Source organism: Pleuronectes platessa, chromosome 2 (genome assembly GCF_947347685.1).
Source record: "Pleuronectes platessa chromosome 2, fPlePla1.1, whole genome shotgun sequence".
NCBI classification, from domain to species: Eukaryota; Metazoa; Chordata; class Actinopteri; order Pleuronectiformes; family Pleuronectidae; genus Pleuronectes; species Pleuronectes platessa.
The window spans coordinates 11,105,254-11,120,395 of NC_070627.1; the positions used below are offsets into that span (position 1 = coordinate 11,105,254).

The following is a 15,142-nucleotide window of genomic DNA, read 5'->3' on the forward strand; positions in this document are numbered from 1 at the left end:
TACTTCACTAAAAGCATCTTTAGTTCAGGAGCATAAAGGCCAGTGTGAACTGGCTGTGGACCACAGTCACTGTTACAAAACAGTAAAGATCTATGAGTCATTCTGGAGAATAATGCAACACAAAACAAAGTGAAAAAAGATGTAAACAATATGCCCTATAACGATCATTGTGGAGTGAAAGCAGAGGGAGGACCTGGATTCATTCATAGTGTGATAAAACTTTGGGAGTTTATTTGCAACCTGGTGAGGGTCTGACAGCCATTATGTTTGCAGCACTGAAGTTTGTGTGTGTTAAGATATGTGACGATAACCCAGCATCAGTCTGTGAGGCTGTCAGAGCGATAGACATACACAGATAAGGGGCTTAATCGATCCTGCTGTACGTAGGCCAGGGGAGCCGCTTGTGGGACGGTTTGTGCTTCAAATGGACAGAAATGTGCAAGACGCCAAGATAAAAATCCAATAGTGAGCTCATTACAAGCAGATCCACACAGTCAGGGCTTTTTAGAACTGGATCAGCAAAATAAGGCTTGATATGAGACCATAAAACCTGATCCTACTCTAAAGCAGTGGAATGACTGACCACCTGAAAGCACCCTACTGCAGGAGTGAGTACCAGCTCCCGCAGGAGAACATCCCTGACCATTATCACAATCATCTCCCAGGCCTTACGGACCAGATACATCATGTTGAACTAACAAGAGGTAAAAAAAAAAAATGATGCACTTGAATTACTGAATTATGAATGACCAACTGCTTAATCATGAACATTTTTTAAAAAGTGCCTCGATATCAGTTCAGTAAAGAATCACTGCGGTGGATGTCTCAAATGTCACTGCTGAAAAAACTGAAATATAGGGGAAAATTTTAAACAAAACTCAGACGGTTACTGTCGATTCACAGGTTTTGTGAGCAGCCTTGCAACAAAATCCATCTTCCCCCCTATCAGGTTTAAGCTGGATAGTGCATTGGCAGCTAAATAGCAGATGATAAGTGTTATCTATGCTGCAGAGGTTTACTAATGGATGTAAGGTTTTATATGACGAAACAGAGCGTCTCTATGGCAAGGTTATAACAGTCAAATAAAACTAGAACAAAATGTTATGAGTGTATCAAATACAAACGAAAAGAGTAAACACCTCACACACACACACACACAAATAATCACCCTGCACTTCGACAACAAACCGGCAGATATAGAGACAGACAAGTACCTGTAGAACTGCAGCTGTCGTTTGGGGCTCCCATAACGAGCGCTGAAGATGTCAGAGGGAAGGAGGAGAAAAGGAAAGATTCAGTTAATAAAAGCAGGAAAGGGAAAAAGTTAGTAGTGGTGGGAATGAGGATGCAGACGGACAGCATAAGATATGGAAGTGTAAAGTAGGAGGAAAGAGATAAACTGCATTAGAAGTTAAACGAGCTGTTAATTGTGCAGATTTCTAAACAAAAGAAAATAGTTTTGTCTGCATCTAAATTGCATCCAGCTACCTGATCTCATTGTTCCTACTCATCTCAGAATATTCTTGAGATTAAAAATGTTGAAATTAATTATAAAATCAGTATCTTTTTTGAATGACAATCACAACCTCATATTCGTCTCAACTCTTGAAATAAAGTGTGTCCCACACACATTATACGATGACCAGCATGACAAACTGTGAAATTGGTATAAGGAATTGTTGTATGGCCGTATAACAGGCTGTGATAGAATGCCTCAATGCAACAGATCTCCCAGTAAAGGGAAAATGAAAGGTTTATAACACACAATATTTCAACAGCTGTCAAACTGCTTTAATAAAAGTGTCACAAAACCTACAGCTGACCGTCATGGTGCCCAATCTGGACAACCTGGAGGTAATGTGTAACACAGCCATGAAGTTGCTTGAGGATTGGAACAGATGCTTTCTAATGATACAAGAGGGTGAATCTCTGGTGCCACATGCTGGTGAATTATAAAAGTGCAAGGAAAAATGTACAAATTAGCAATGGCTGTCCAAGCTGCTGTTCCTCTGCTGTGTGAACGCAAACAGACTTTACAAGGAAGGTGCATAGGGTATGTTTGATGTTACTTAATTTGTTAGCACTCAGGCCACACCAAAGAGATCTGAGTCTTCATTAGAGCTATACGGGAAGGTAGGATACAAATTAGGAAGGTAATGATTAAAATGACAGAAAATAAACATGAGTAAAGATGTCCTTAATTTCTTCTCCATGAGCTGATATTAGTGTGTTTGTGTGTGTGTGTGTGTGTGTGTGTGTGTGTGTGTGTGTGTGTGTGTGTGTGTGTGTGTGTGTGTGTGTCAGAGATGCCATAGTTTGTGTTGTTGTCACATCTCAGATATCAGCAATCGGAAATGACTCCGACATTGTTGAAAATGCCACGTCTGTCATTTGTGAACAGGCAAATCTACGTACTGATCCGTTATTATACCTTTAAAGTATTTTAACTCAACCCAGTTAAAACTGCTGTTTTCTTTTCTTGTAAAATCACTTCCTCTTTGTCACCACAAAACATCATTTGCGCTGTACTTCCACTGGCAAGTACTTTTTTTAGTACAGCCAAGAAGAAATTATTTCTGATGCCAAATCTAGATAACATGTCATAAACTTTTTCACAATAAAATGTCAACGTTTACAATTTTGCAAGCCTTTAGATTTGAGCTATTCAAAAGATGAGATTATTGAGTATTCCTAGATTTGTGTTCATTTTCAGTTGTGACTGACCATAACAAAAGAAGTTCTATGTCATTTGTTCTCTGTAAATCAGTACTCTGAAAATCTCTTTTTATATTTATAATGGGTGGCTGAACAGAACCAAATTAAACATTTCAAATGTAATTGCTGCATGGATTTATTTAGGTAATAATGGACGAAAACATAACAAAGGGTACAAACTAGAGTTTCTGCTCCAGGTTTCAAAGTCTTCATTCAGCAAAGAACAAACCATGTATTGACTTCTTCTCGCGACAAAGCAGGTTACAGGGCAGAAGCAACCAGCTTCACAAAGATCAGCAGCAAATTAACTGCTGCAAATAATTAACAGTCGATACTTTGGATTAAATGTCGAGGAAAAGAGTTTCTTAAACCTTAATAACTGGCCTACGGGTGCACAGTTACAAGGAGATTTACTGAATTGTTTCATGTCTACGCATATATCACGTGTCCATCGACTCACCTGTAGATCATGCCCGGTGAGCCAGTCTGTCTGAGGGAGAGGCGAGCAGGGGAGTCTGTGGTAGATTCAGGATACATGGAGGCAGGAGGGAGGGGCAGTGGCCAGCCTGCCAGGGACGGTGTTCTTTGAATGGGACCGCAGGGTAATGCCTGTCACTGAGCAGAGCCTCTGGAAATAACAGACAGAGACAGACACACATGTATGTCAGATAGTGATGGGGTTCTTATTTCTGCAACAATATAACCTTTAAGTAACCTTGGCCAAGCAGTCAACTCAAATACTGGGTTAGTCATGCCATCTGAAAACATTGAATGGTTTGCTATAATGCTGAGTGGATCTGTCTGGCACTTAGATCTGGCAAGTACGCTCAGTGATTTAACCAAGGAATTCTAATTAGTAACAGATCACTATTACGTCGACTGGACAAGACACACAAGATGGTGTCGACCGCACCTCCCCATGAAAATATAAAGCATATTTGATGATCAGCACGTCCCAGACAAGGTCAGGAGTCTAAGAGGTTAATTAAACAACAGCGCGCCAACGCTCCCACAACAGGGGGGGGGGGGGAGAGAGAGAGAGAGAGAGAGAGAGAGAGAGAGAGAGAGAGAGAGAGACAGAGACCCAGCCTGTTGGTCAGGAGCCACTTGGTAATTATGCGGATGGCAAGATCCTTCAGTTTATCACCTCCGCCGAATGGTTTGATTTTCATCTGCTATTTGTTAGTTAGCAGGATAACTGAAAAATGACTCAAGCAATATCCATTAACTTTTGTGAAGGGGGTGCACCACACAAGAAATTAATTTTGATTAGTGAGTGTGTTAGGCCTTGGTGAATATGGACTCCACTGAGTCCCATCCTAGTTTGACATAATTTCTCCTTTTTCATGGGGCTGCTACATTCCTCCACCACTAGATGGGGTGATGTTCTCATTCTGCGGACATGAGCTGAATGAACAAACCATCACACCAACAAAACCTCTATAGTTTACAGCTGCGAGATTTTAACATCTTTAGAGGGCTTTGAATACCAGTCTGGATTGATCTGAACAACAAGCTATTCAAAGACAATGATAACCACAACACAGAACAGCCCCACTGTCAAATGTGGATAAAATCCAGGCAGAGACAACGAGCACCACAGATGCATATTAGGATCTTTATCCTCCTTCATCATCCCAATGGCTACTGTACACTGTGTGTACAAGACTGCAGATCATCGCCAATGCACTGCTTAAAGCGATTCTATGAATAATTCAAAGTGTCTGCTCAAGAAGCAGGCCACTGCTGTAAAGAGGGCAACAGCTAGGAAGCTGGGCATCAGTGAGGGTTGGGTGGGTGGTTAAGAATACACAGATCAGATGCCTTTGTGACAAGTAAAATACCTCATCCAGGCATTTCAAGTCAGCACCAAGGTCTGGGAGGGGGACCAGCCGCACTGCTGATGTTCTAGTCCACTTTACTGAAGTGGATCAAATAAAATGAGATCAGCGGCGAGCGTGGCACCTCTGTCACCCTCGCAAAGCTGAGAGTTGAGCAGTCCGTGCTACCCTATTTGACCAGCAGCTGCCCTCACGTGAGTCACTGCTCATGGCAGACGTCGTAGTGATAATGTGAAGGTGACTTTGTCCCTCCATCAATTTCCCAGACAGCCGGTTAGTAGTCCCCTGTTTCCAAGGACTCATTTAACACTCGCTGCCTTTTCATTTCACTTAGGCTGTGATGGGTCACAGCTCATCCCTGCTCATCAGGTGAAGATGATGGCATGACCCTGATGGGGAAGACATGGCAGTAGATCTACTACACAGCACAGCAAAGTTCTCCTGGATCATTTGTTACTGGTGGGGATTTCAAACAAATGATGGATTGCATAGTGGGCTATGAAAGTAACTGTCTTAAAGAAAAGGCTTCTCACGATAGATTGCTCTTAGAATTTAGGTTATTTTTAGGCATATTATCAATTAAGACAAAATAAATTACATGTTCATCATCTTCTGTGCCATGTCAGTTTGCTATTGGCAAAGGCTAGGAAACTGTATAAGGGAATAGTCTTAGTATGAACAAATATAGTTTGTGAGAACCTGTCCTTAACCCTCAACAGGAAAAAAATATCAAAAAACCCTATTAACCTCAGAGAGACACATGTGAAGGATCCCTCTGCCAGGACGAACGATACTGCATAAATGTCGAGTTAGAAAGATGCTTGACTCATGAGTAAAAGACATCATTGAAAAAGACAGTTTACTGCATGTCTTGCAGCATAAAACTATCATCAACTGCGAAGCACAACCTGACCCATCCAATAAGCCCATGGTAGTATACAGTAAATTAGGAAAGCTACCACATGGGGCCTCTTGGCTTCAGTAACTCATTTTACTCTCAGCAGTGTGATATAGCAAGTAATCAGTTGTTTTATCCTATTTAGATGCAGCACAAAAGTGTTTACACCTGATCATTGACCGGATCACAGAGTTTAGCATATTGTAGAGCAATGCAGCAGTCTCACAGAGCCTGTAGTGAGCTGCAGTTTGACGCTGCTGCTGACTGCAGCAATGCGGTACATTACAGACTCATCCTGGCTCAAGTTAGAGGGCTCAGATTTACTGCACTAATGGGCCAAGGTGCACTTTGCAGATTAAAACTGCAGACAGAGAAAGAGAAGGAAGAAAGTACAAAGAAAATCTGGGAGAACATTTTGAATATTCTAATACAAGATGCCTTTGTCAAACCACTCAGGTCTGGATTTAAAAACTAAAAGCCATGTGACAATCGAAAAGGAAAACGATGGCTGTTGCTACAATATTAGTTTTGCATATCCAAATTTCTTCAAACTGTCATCTGCTCCATCCTGTCAAGATGAGGAATATATTAGTCTTTGCCTGATGAGCCATGAAAATCGACTTCCTGGTTTGCATCTACTCATCTCACCAATATCCTATAGCCAAATGCCCACTCCAGTGCAACGACAGCCTCTTGCGTTTTTGATTCAGTGTTTTGTTGATCTGAACTCGGCCTGAAGCATCAAGACTACATGTCATTTCAAATTGTTTCACTGCAATACCCCACACAGGTATGTGCACTGTTCAGTTTAGTTATCTAAAAATAAAAAAAGAGAGAAACACAGGAGCTGTATTTTGTTGCCCAATCTCCAAATCTCTGTCTATGATGCAAAACTCGTTTTGAGCTTTTAAACTTTTCTAAACATGCCATACATGGACATCCAGTGAAACTGATAATATGAATAGCATTCCAGTCACAACATCCTGATTAACCAACTTCGTACAATAAGTCACAGAAATATTCCACAATTTTTGACAATAGGTGAAAAGGTGCAAAACGTATCACAAAATAATAATACAAAATTATATCAAATACAGGATGGGTACACACTAACAGTTACCAAAAATAATTGTTCACATTATGTACTTGTAAAAGATTTTACTATTCTCTTTTTAAGAGCAGCAGAGAAGAAATGATTTGATGTAGCTTTATCCAGAGCTAGCTAAAATGTCATCAATCTACCAATAATTCACAGTGGATAGTCCCAAAAGTACAATGACAACACATTTATGTTATGCACTGTTATCAGATCAGTGCACGGTATCAGCCATCGGCAAAGTCTTTGAAATCTGGATGAACTGGGAAAGATCCATCTCCATAGCCTCTGATAGCTTACCTCATACATTCAGTCTCTTCTAGGCAAAGGTGAAATAAAATGAGTCACAAAAGGCAGTTCTTCATGTTCGCTATCCACAAATCCACCTACACCCAGCCTGAGTGAATTCCCTCTTGAGACAGGGCTTACGTGAGCAAGGCAGGCAGGCAGGCAGTCAGTCAGTGCTGGCCTGGAAAGCAGAGCACGGTGTTGTGTAGTATGTTGGCAGCTGCAGAAAACACACACGGATCCAAGCAGATGGCTGCAGAAGACGGGAGACAGGCTAACAGACGAGAACTGCCGGGGATATCCTCCATGGGAGTTCAGTCAGGCAGAGAAAGAAAGAGAAAAGCTAACCGTGATCTCCATCAGGCTACAAAGAGGATTCAGACGGAATCTCCTCTGCTTCTTCTGCTTCTTCTTCAGTAACATTCATCAGAGGACGCAGCTCAAAAGCATGTGAAGATGTGATTCCATGTCAGTGCATCTTCTTTACTCTCTCATCATCGGCCCGACAGTTTAGTCTTTTATAAATGGCCTCCCTCTCCGTTAAGCTGTGGAGGGCCCTTGATTACAGAGGCAGTTGCAGGTCACTGGCTGCCAGCAGAAAAACATAACTAAGGGCAATTTACATAAATAGCCTATTTATACAGCAAAGTTCTGATATAAATCCTCCTCCCCCAGTTAAAAGAAGTTAAAAGCGCTACTGAGAGCTCTGCTGTCAAAAATCATTAAATTCTAGGGCAGCTGCAGCTGTTTTACATAGAGGTTTACCACATGTTATAATCAAACTTTAAGCCATGGCCATCATCAGCTGCTGTCAGTGAGCCTACATAGATTAGAGTGCAAGGTCGAATAAGGTCTAATACAAGGCATTATACACTTAAGAACCAATACGATTAAATTATAGCTTTTTACTTTATAGTATCAAGCTCTTGTCTTAAATGGATTTGCTGTCTGTGCAAGCAAATGCAATGACCATTGACTGAATATAGAGATGGATGACTCGTCTCCATTTCCTCCCACTATCCAGAAATGAAGACTAAATATTCAGGATACAAACACAGCCATCTCGGTCATTTGGAGTCAAAGTATGCACAGCAGTGACTGGGGGATGGAGCTGCAGTAGCGAGGTCCTGCCAAAACACGTGCTTGACCAATTGCTTCTAGTCGGTCACAGCTGCAAATCATGATGTTGCAGCCCTTTTTTATAGCACCAAATATCTAATTCCAATTTAACTGCAAAAATAAACACTTGAAACATACATCAGTGTAATTAAGTTCCTAACAGGACGGAAACCAACTATGAGGACATTTTATTTGACGCGTACTTAAACTTTGAACTTTTTTCATGTCCTATCTATATGACCAACACAGCAGCCAGGTACTAGTAGCGTTTATGTAGTGATCAATATTCTTTGGATTCACTTTTGGGGAGCCATCATGTCTTGTCCATCTTCATCTACAGACAATTTTAATGACACATCACCCCAACAAAGTGTTGTCAGGTGTAGCTTGTTCTTATTTTTGGTATGTTTCGAAAAACCTGACATCTTACAGAGCTATTTGTCAGATAATGCTACAGTAACAGATTTCACTACTTTTCAAACTGTGAAATAATTCTACATGTTCCTCAAGAAAGGAGGCAGAAAGATCAACAATCATTTTCCCTATGTGAGTAAAAGATTAAGTCCAGTAAAAACTACCTGGTTAGTATACGCTATTAGATGAATGGCCACATGCAGGTTGCCTGTATCACCGACATCATGAAGATGAATCAGCACTATGTGTCCTAGTGCAACATTATGTGCTATGTGCTATACCTTATGTAAATTGTGCTGATTTATAGTCAGTCCCTTACTTTAGAATATGGTGCTACAGAAGCTGTGAGGGAAATATCATCTACTACAAACACAAGTCAAGACAAATACAAAAGGAGTGGAATTTTACAAGCGAGTTGGCCAGTACAGTATAGACTGAACTGCGAACATGGGCCTGTGAAGCTAAAATGAAGCCTTTGTGAGCACTGCAGAGAACACACTGCAGTGAACCACACTGCAGTAAAATATGCCAGAGACACAAGTGTGATCTTACTGTCTTGTTCCGGCTTCACACTTCTGCACTTAGCTTGTGGTATTTAAACGGCAAGTGTCCATCAAGACCGGGCGAGGACTGAGAAGGTGTATGTAGGATCCTGGTGTTGGACTGTTTATATTATATTATATTATATTACCATATAATATAACCAGTTGACCTTGGTTTTTGCTTTCAGACCACACCCCAAGTCCACTTTAAAACATCCTTATGCAATATGTCCTGAGCTGAGTCCTGACCTTCCTGGCTGGTTCAACTGCCTGTTTAAATCACAACGGCAAGCAACTTTAGAAATGTAAGATTAGCAAAACATGGCAATATACCAAAACGTAGGGAGAATAAATTTTCCTATGCAAGTACTTGACCTAACGAATACAGTAAACATCTTTTTAAAAAAAAAAAAAAATTAACCGAAGAACATTTTTGTCCATAGCTTTGTTGCTAGGCGATGGCTGCAGCTTATATTCACAGTACATCAGATACTAAACAAAACATTTCATCTTAACTTCAGCAGCTTTAATATTTATTTTCACAATTAACTCACAAGGTTTTCCTAAGCATCATCCTAATGTCTCCAAATCCAATCCATTGATATCTTGAGTATTTTATTTTCCTGCCACACAGAATACATTCTTCTCCCTAAGGATGCTACAATGCTACTCTAACAGATGTGGTTTCTCACTGACAGGGAAAACATTGTGAGCCTGGTCCAGAGTTCCTAATGAAATCTGGCGCAAAGGCAGCAAGTGGCTGGCGGCTCTGAAACAGTGGCTGAGAGGCCCCGGGAGAGGCAGCTGACGGCTACGAGCAACTAACACATGCCTTCAGAAGAGCAGGTGAGAAAAAACACTGTTCGGGGGGGGGGGGGGGGGTGCATTGCCCATTCTATATTATCTGGCAGGAAAGAAAGCAGAAGAGAAAACCGCAGTAAACATCGAGGGGAGAAAGCTGAGTAGGCACTCGAGAGCAGGCTGGTCTAGGGAGGCCCTGTGGGGCAAAACAGCATTGCATCACCTCTGCTATGTCTCTCTCAGACCTGCAGTGTCGTCTTCTCAAGCTACTTTCATATGGCTTTCACTAAATAAAGTAAAACTTGAATACTTTATACTTTATTACATGGTAAAAAGGTGGCATACATTTTGTTTTTAATTTCACAGTTTCACACACAAATCTGCATTTCCATATCTCGGACAAAATGCAATAATACCTTTTGCACAATTTTCACTAGTTCTGTGTTAAAACATGGGGTCAGACTGTCAGTCGAAAAAAACATCTTAATGAAAACAAAAACCTACTAACCATGTGTTAAATGAAGAGTCTACAGTAAGTCTGTTTCTTGATGTAGGAATCCAAAGAGGAAACCTGTGACCTTTAAGTAATTGGATGGTCTCTGTCCATCACCACACCGCCACTTTACTGTTACAAGATGTGCTTTCTTATTCCGCTGTGTGTCATCCTAACCACTGCAAGGTCACTTAAGAACTGAAAAATGTAAGAGGGGCTGGCATTGTCTTGCACTTACTTTTACATCTTGTACTGCTGTGAATGTGCTTTCACACATCTCACTTAAAGTCCTACCACATTGTTGGTTGATCAGCGCACAATAAGAAAAGCACCCCCCGTCTTCACTTTCATGCAGGCTATTTTCTATTCATCACCGTCTTTGCATGTTTCAAGGTAATTCAGTCTAAATTAATTGGTTATGGGTGTCCCAGTGCCTGGGGGTTCAAGAAGCTGACTTTTTGATTGCAACATCCTAAGGCTGGAAATCCTTCTCCCTCTCTCATTATCTTCGTTTTCCGTGTCTACCAATAATGTGATCTATGTGTTTTCTATTAAAGAACAAATATCCATCAATCCATTATCTATACAGCTTACCCTTGGCTGGAGCCAATGCTATCTGGCATAGGGCCAGAGGCAGGGCACGCTTACCTACATTAAAACAAATGGTCAATTTAGAGTCTGCCATTATCCTAATCCCAATCTGCTTGTCTTCAGACTGTGGGTATATGATTACAGTCATTGCAAGACAAGAGATTCAGGCAACAGCTTGACATGTATCCCATTATAGTGTTCACTCAAACATGTTATCGATACAATAAAAATCAATAGCATTGTAAGCCTGATTAATTTTTTAAACCATATTCCTTAATGAAATGAGAATATTTTATGACGTTGGAATTCAAATATTCACCAAAACATTTAGATGACATTTAAGAAATGTCAAACCTTCAATAGGGTGGCTCTCTCTCCAATCCAAACAAGAGACATCAGTATAAAGCAAGAATACGGACACACACAAACCAGACAAATACGCATAAAATTAATGTTATTTTAAATTAGAATAAATCATAAAAATAGAATAAGCCATACTTAAAACAAGCAGATAATCTTCTTACCGTCTACCCTGAGAGCCGCCCAGGATTTTATGGTCACTACAGTTCGTCTATCTGCATAGTTTATTTAGGGTGCAGGTGCTGAGTATAGACTAATTCTGTAATTCTGTGGCAGTGATGACATATTAATCCCTTCATATCCATACCCTGTAAACAGAATGCTTAGTGGTGTCTGAGATGAGATACTACACTCAATTTCCGGCCAAGTAACAAATACAATTTCAAGAAACTCAAGATATCAAAAAGCATGACCATACTACCTGGCAGTTGTAATTGTTACAGCTGGACAGACAGACACACTGATCATTATGTCACCTCAGATTATATGTTGGGGAGACATCATCAATTCAATCTAATTGAAATTTGTTATCTGCAGAAACATTTACAATTCATCTGAATCTGCAAATGCAGTTCAAAATGTGCAATAGAATTTTCCTGGAGCAGTCATTGAAACTAGACAACCTATTTATTCACCTCTTAATGGCTGAGGAACAGCTCTGCTCTAAAAAAATGAAATCAATACAGATGCATGGAAAGACGGACATACCGATCACTATAACCCCCTGCATCCAGGGTAATAACAACATTTGCCATTTCAAGTATTTGTGACAACATATCAAGAAGCAAAAAATATAAAGCGCTCCAACCTGAGGTAATGAATTTATTCCCCTCAAAAGAACTGTCGCTGTCCACTGTGCTGCAGCCTCCCGTACATAAACTGTCACAGGATTAAAGTGAAGAATTGTGACAAACTGCCAAATTACACATGCAGTATAAACACCCACTCAGCCACATTCTTCCCTCACACAGACCATGCTACTTTGCCCACTCAGAGTGATAGTGTTGACAAGGATGACCAACTGCAGTCACATTAAGCACATTCATTGTTGGGGAAAATCAGAGATATTTACTAACAGGAACCTGTGCAAATCACTTGAAAATGTTATAATGATAGTTAGTCAGTGAAAGCTCTTTCACACTGCCTCTCCTTAATAACTAAATGTAAAGGATCCTTGTCGACAAAACTTTGCTTGTGTATCCCAGAGCCTCAGTCCAGGACGTTTCCAAATTCCAAAAGATTACTTGTGATGAGAAAACCAGATTTATTGCTCCTATGTTAAGGGATGGGGATTAGCTTTGGGGGCATTTCCAAATGGCACGCAAACAAAGGATTGATGCCACGTCTATTTGGCAGAAAGATAAGACCATTCAGGTTCAGCTGGGGTCCATACTGTGCCTTTAAAATAGCTGGAGATTTGTGAAGCACAGACAATCTGCCTGTCTGACATAGTATGTGTGATTCACACAGACTTTAAATGCCAGCTGAGGGAGGTTGCCGCCTTTACAGTGGTTTTCAGCTGAGAGATGGTGAAGGGACTGCAGCATTACGTCCTCCTTTAGCCATCATTGTAGCCCAGACATTATGAAGATCCTCCTGTATATAAAGCATGGAGTGCACAGGCTTTCATCCTCATGATCACATATATGTGTGCAAAACTGACTTACTCACGGATGACTTGGCAGGGTCACTTTTCACACACACAAATACCACCTCAGGACACTAGTGCAGCTGCTCTCTTGGAACAAAAACTGCCTTTTGTCGTGGCTCCAGAGTTGACACATCATTCACTTATCTTTCTTGACTCAAGAGTGTATTGCAACTAATTGCTTGATAAAGTTACTCTATAATTGAAGAGGCCTAATGCAAATGCTAAAGTGCTGGATTTTGAACGGCTGGTTCTTGCCTTGTTTTTGCTGCTTGCTGTGAAAGCCTAGAATTGCATAATCTGTGAATGAACACAAGAGCAGCAGTGCAGACAGTATATAGTTAAATATATAGAGCCCTAAATCAAAAGTAGGACAAAATAAATGGCTATATGTAAGGGTCCACACAAAGACTGTACGGGAGTGTATGGATGCATCTAAGCGCGTTTAACATAAAAGCTATTTGAGTTTCTATGAGACGAGAGAAGGAAGATTGACACCGATTGTCAATCTCCCCATCTCTCTTTCTGCTCAAACACAAACACACTCACATTACATCAGACGACCCACACAGACCCTTGCTGCATGCGTGGTCGAGCATGAGAATAGTACCAGGTTTCCTGAGGCATAAAGGGTTAACGTCATGCTGTTTATTCATGACCACGTATATGCTGTTGGCCTGCCCATAGTCTGTGTCAAAGAAAATCACTGTAGAATCGGTGTAGAAGCTTTTGTTTACTGATGGATTCCTGCTTCCCTCAGGCAACAGCAGCTACTCTCCGAGAAGAGAGGGCCTATATCTGTGTAAAGGCAGCGGCACTTGTTTTGATCCTGTTTGTCAGCGCAATGTGTCCAGGTGTTACGTGAGTCAACGAGCCATCTGTACTGTTATATTAACCTTCGTAAACTGTGAGGCGAGCAGCAGGCAATGTGCAGGACTGCGAGGTTTGGATATACTTTGAGCCGCAGCAGTGTGCCATTGACTGTGTGTTGGCTTGAGTTGAGTTGTTACTTTTATTATTTCTTCTCAGGAATCCATGAGTTTACAGCCTATTGCTACCAAATATTTTTGTCCTAATGTTTGTTGGTTATTTTCCCCTTCATTTCAGATCATATTCCTGCTCTAACATTTGGGGCGGTTGAAAGTTTGGGTTTATGTGGTGATATTTACACTAGTAGTAAAAACTGAAAAGGATTATAGTGGTTATTTTGCCTCAAAAGACCAGCAGAGTTGATGGGATACGAGGGAAGTAGTGCGGGATCAAGCCTGTGGAAGCTCACACTCGCAAGTGATTGGGTTTTTAATGGGGGGATGACAGGTGCTGAAACATTTTCATATCAATATTGTGTCTGTCTGTCTCCGGTCAACAGTCTCTCTGCCTCCTAGAGTGCTGTCCATCTGTCTTTCAACCTGTTTTACTGTAAGTAGACCATCCCTGTAAAATATCACTCTGCCTTCTCAGTCACTTCAGAATAAAGTACCTTATTATACAGTTTTGTTAAATTACTCTCATACAATATCCTCCTCTTCACTTAAGCTTTACCCTGGCTTGTGATCTCGAAACATTAAGTGTATCCTACCACTTTGGTCTCTTCTATCTTATTCAAGTAAGTTAATCACAGTGCAAATGCACATTTTATAATGACAAGGCACATATTTCTATTTACACAAACAGCATTGTAAGAACAAATGTTGCATGTCAGTGATGAATGGAACAAGCCTCTGCTAGTTTGCACAACGCAATAAATTACTATGACTTTTAGGGGTGCAACGATTAATCGACGTCGTCGACAAAAATCGATGACAAAAATAATCGCCGACGAATTTACTCGTCGATGATTTGTTGATTACGTCACAGAGCATGTTTTTCGTGCCGTGCAGCTGAACTAAACGTCGTTTTACCGGAGGTTCTGATGGAAGTAGCTGAGGAGTGATAGTTTTCGCTACCTTCCTATCTCTGAAAGTCGCGCATATGCAAAAGCGACAAAACATGGACCAATGACGAGGTCCACTGCAACAGCATCGCATGACAGGAAGTCAATAGTTCGGGAGAATTTCACCCTTAACATAGGGCGAAAAAAACTAGGTGCAATATCTGTAGGACGGACCTGCTCTCCATGGAAGCAGGACACGCGCATTTGAGGAGGAGGCACGTTTGACATCGTAACGTAATCGATGCAGACTCGCCTCGGTAAGATAGCCTGTAAGCTAGCTTTCTTTATAAACGCATATACCTGTGCGCAGGATTCTAGAATCCACTAAAAAAATATCGTTTAACTTTTTTTTTGCGAGTTTAAAAGCGTAATGTTATCCTATTTCCTGACAAACGTCTTTTTT

The 15,142-nt window shown here is 40.9% G+C and overlaps 1 protein-coding gene across 2 annotated transcripts in view; it reads right to left on the reverse strand.

Moving 5' to 3' along the window:
• kcnab2a (potassium voltage-gated channel subfamily A regulatory beta subunit 2a) overlaps nucleotides 1–15,142 on the reverse strand; it is a 76,594-nt gene that overhangs the window by 48,010 nt on the left and 13,442 nt on the right. For both annotated transcript variants that reach the window (XM_053434895.1, XM_053434888.1), the window contains exon 2: nucleotides 3,176–3,343. In XM_053434895.1, coding sequence (XP_053290870.1) covers nucleotides 3,176–3,252 — 77 coding nt within the window. In that variant the 5' untranslated portion in view covers nucleotides 3,253–3,343. The remainder of the gene's footprint in view (nucleotides 1–3,175; nucleotides 3,344–15,142) is intronic.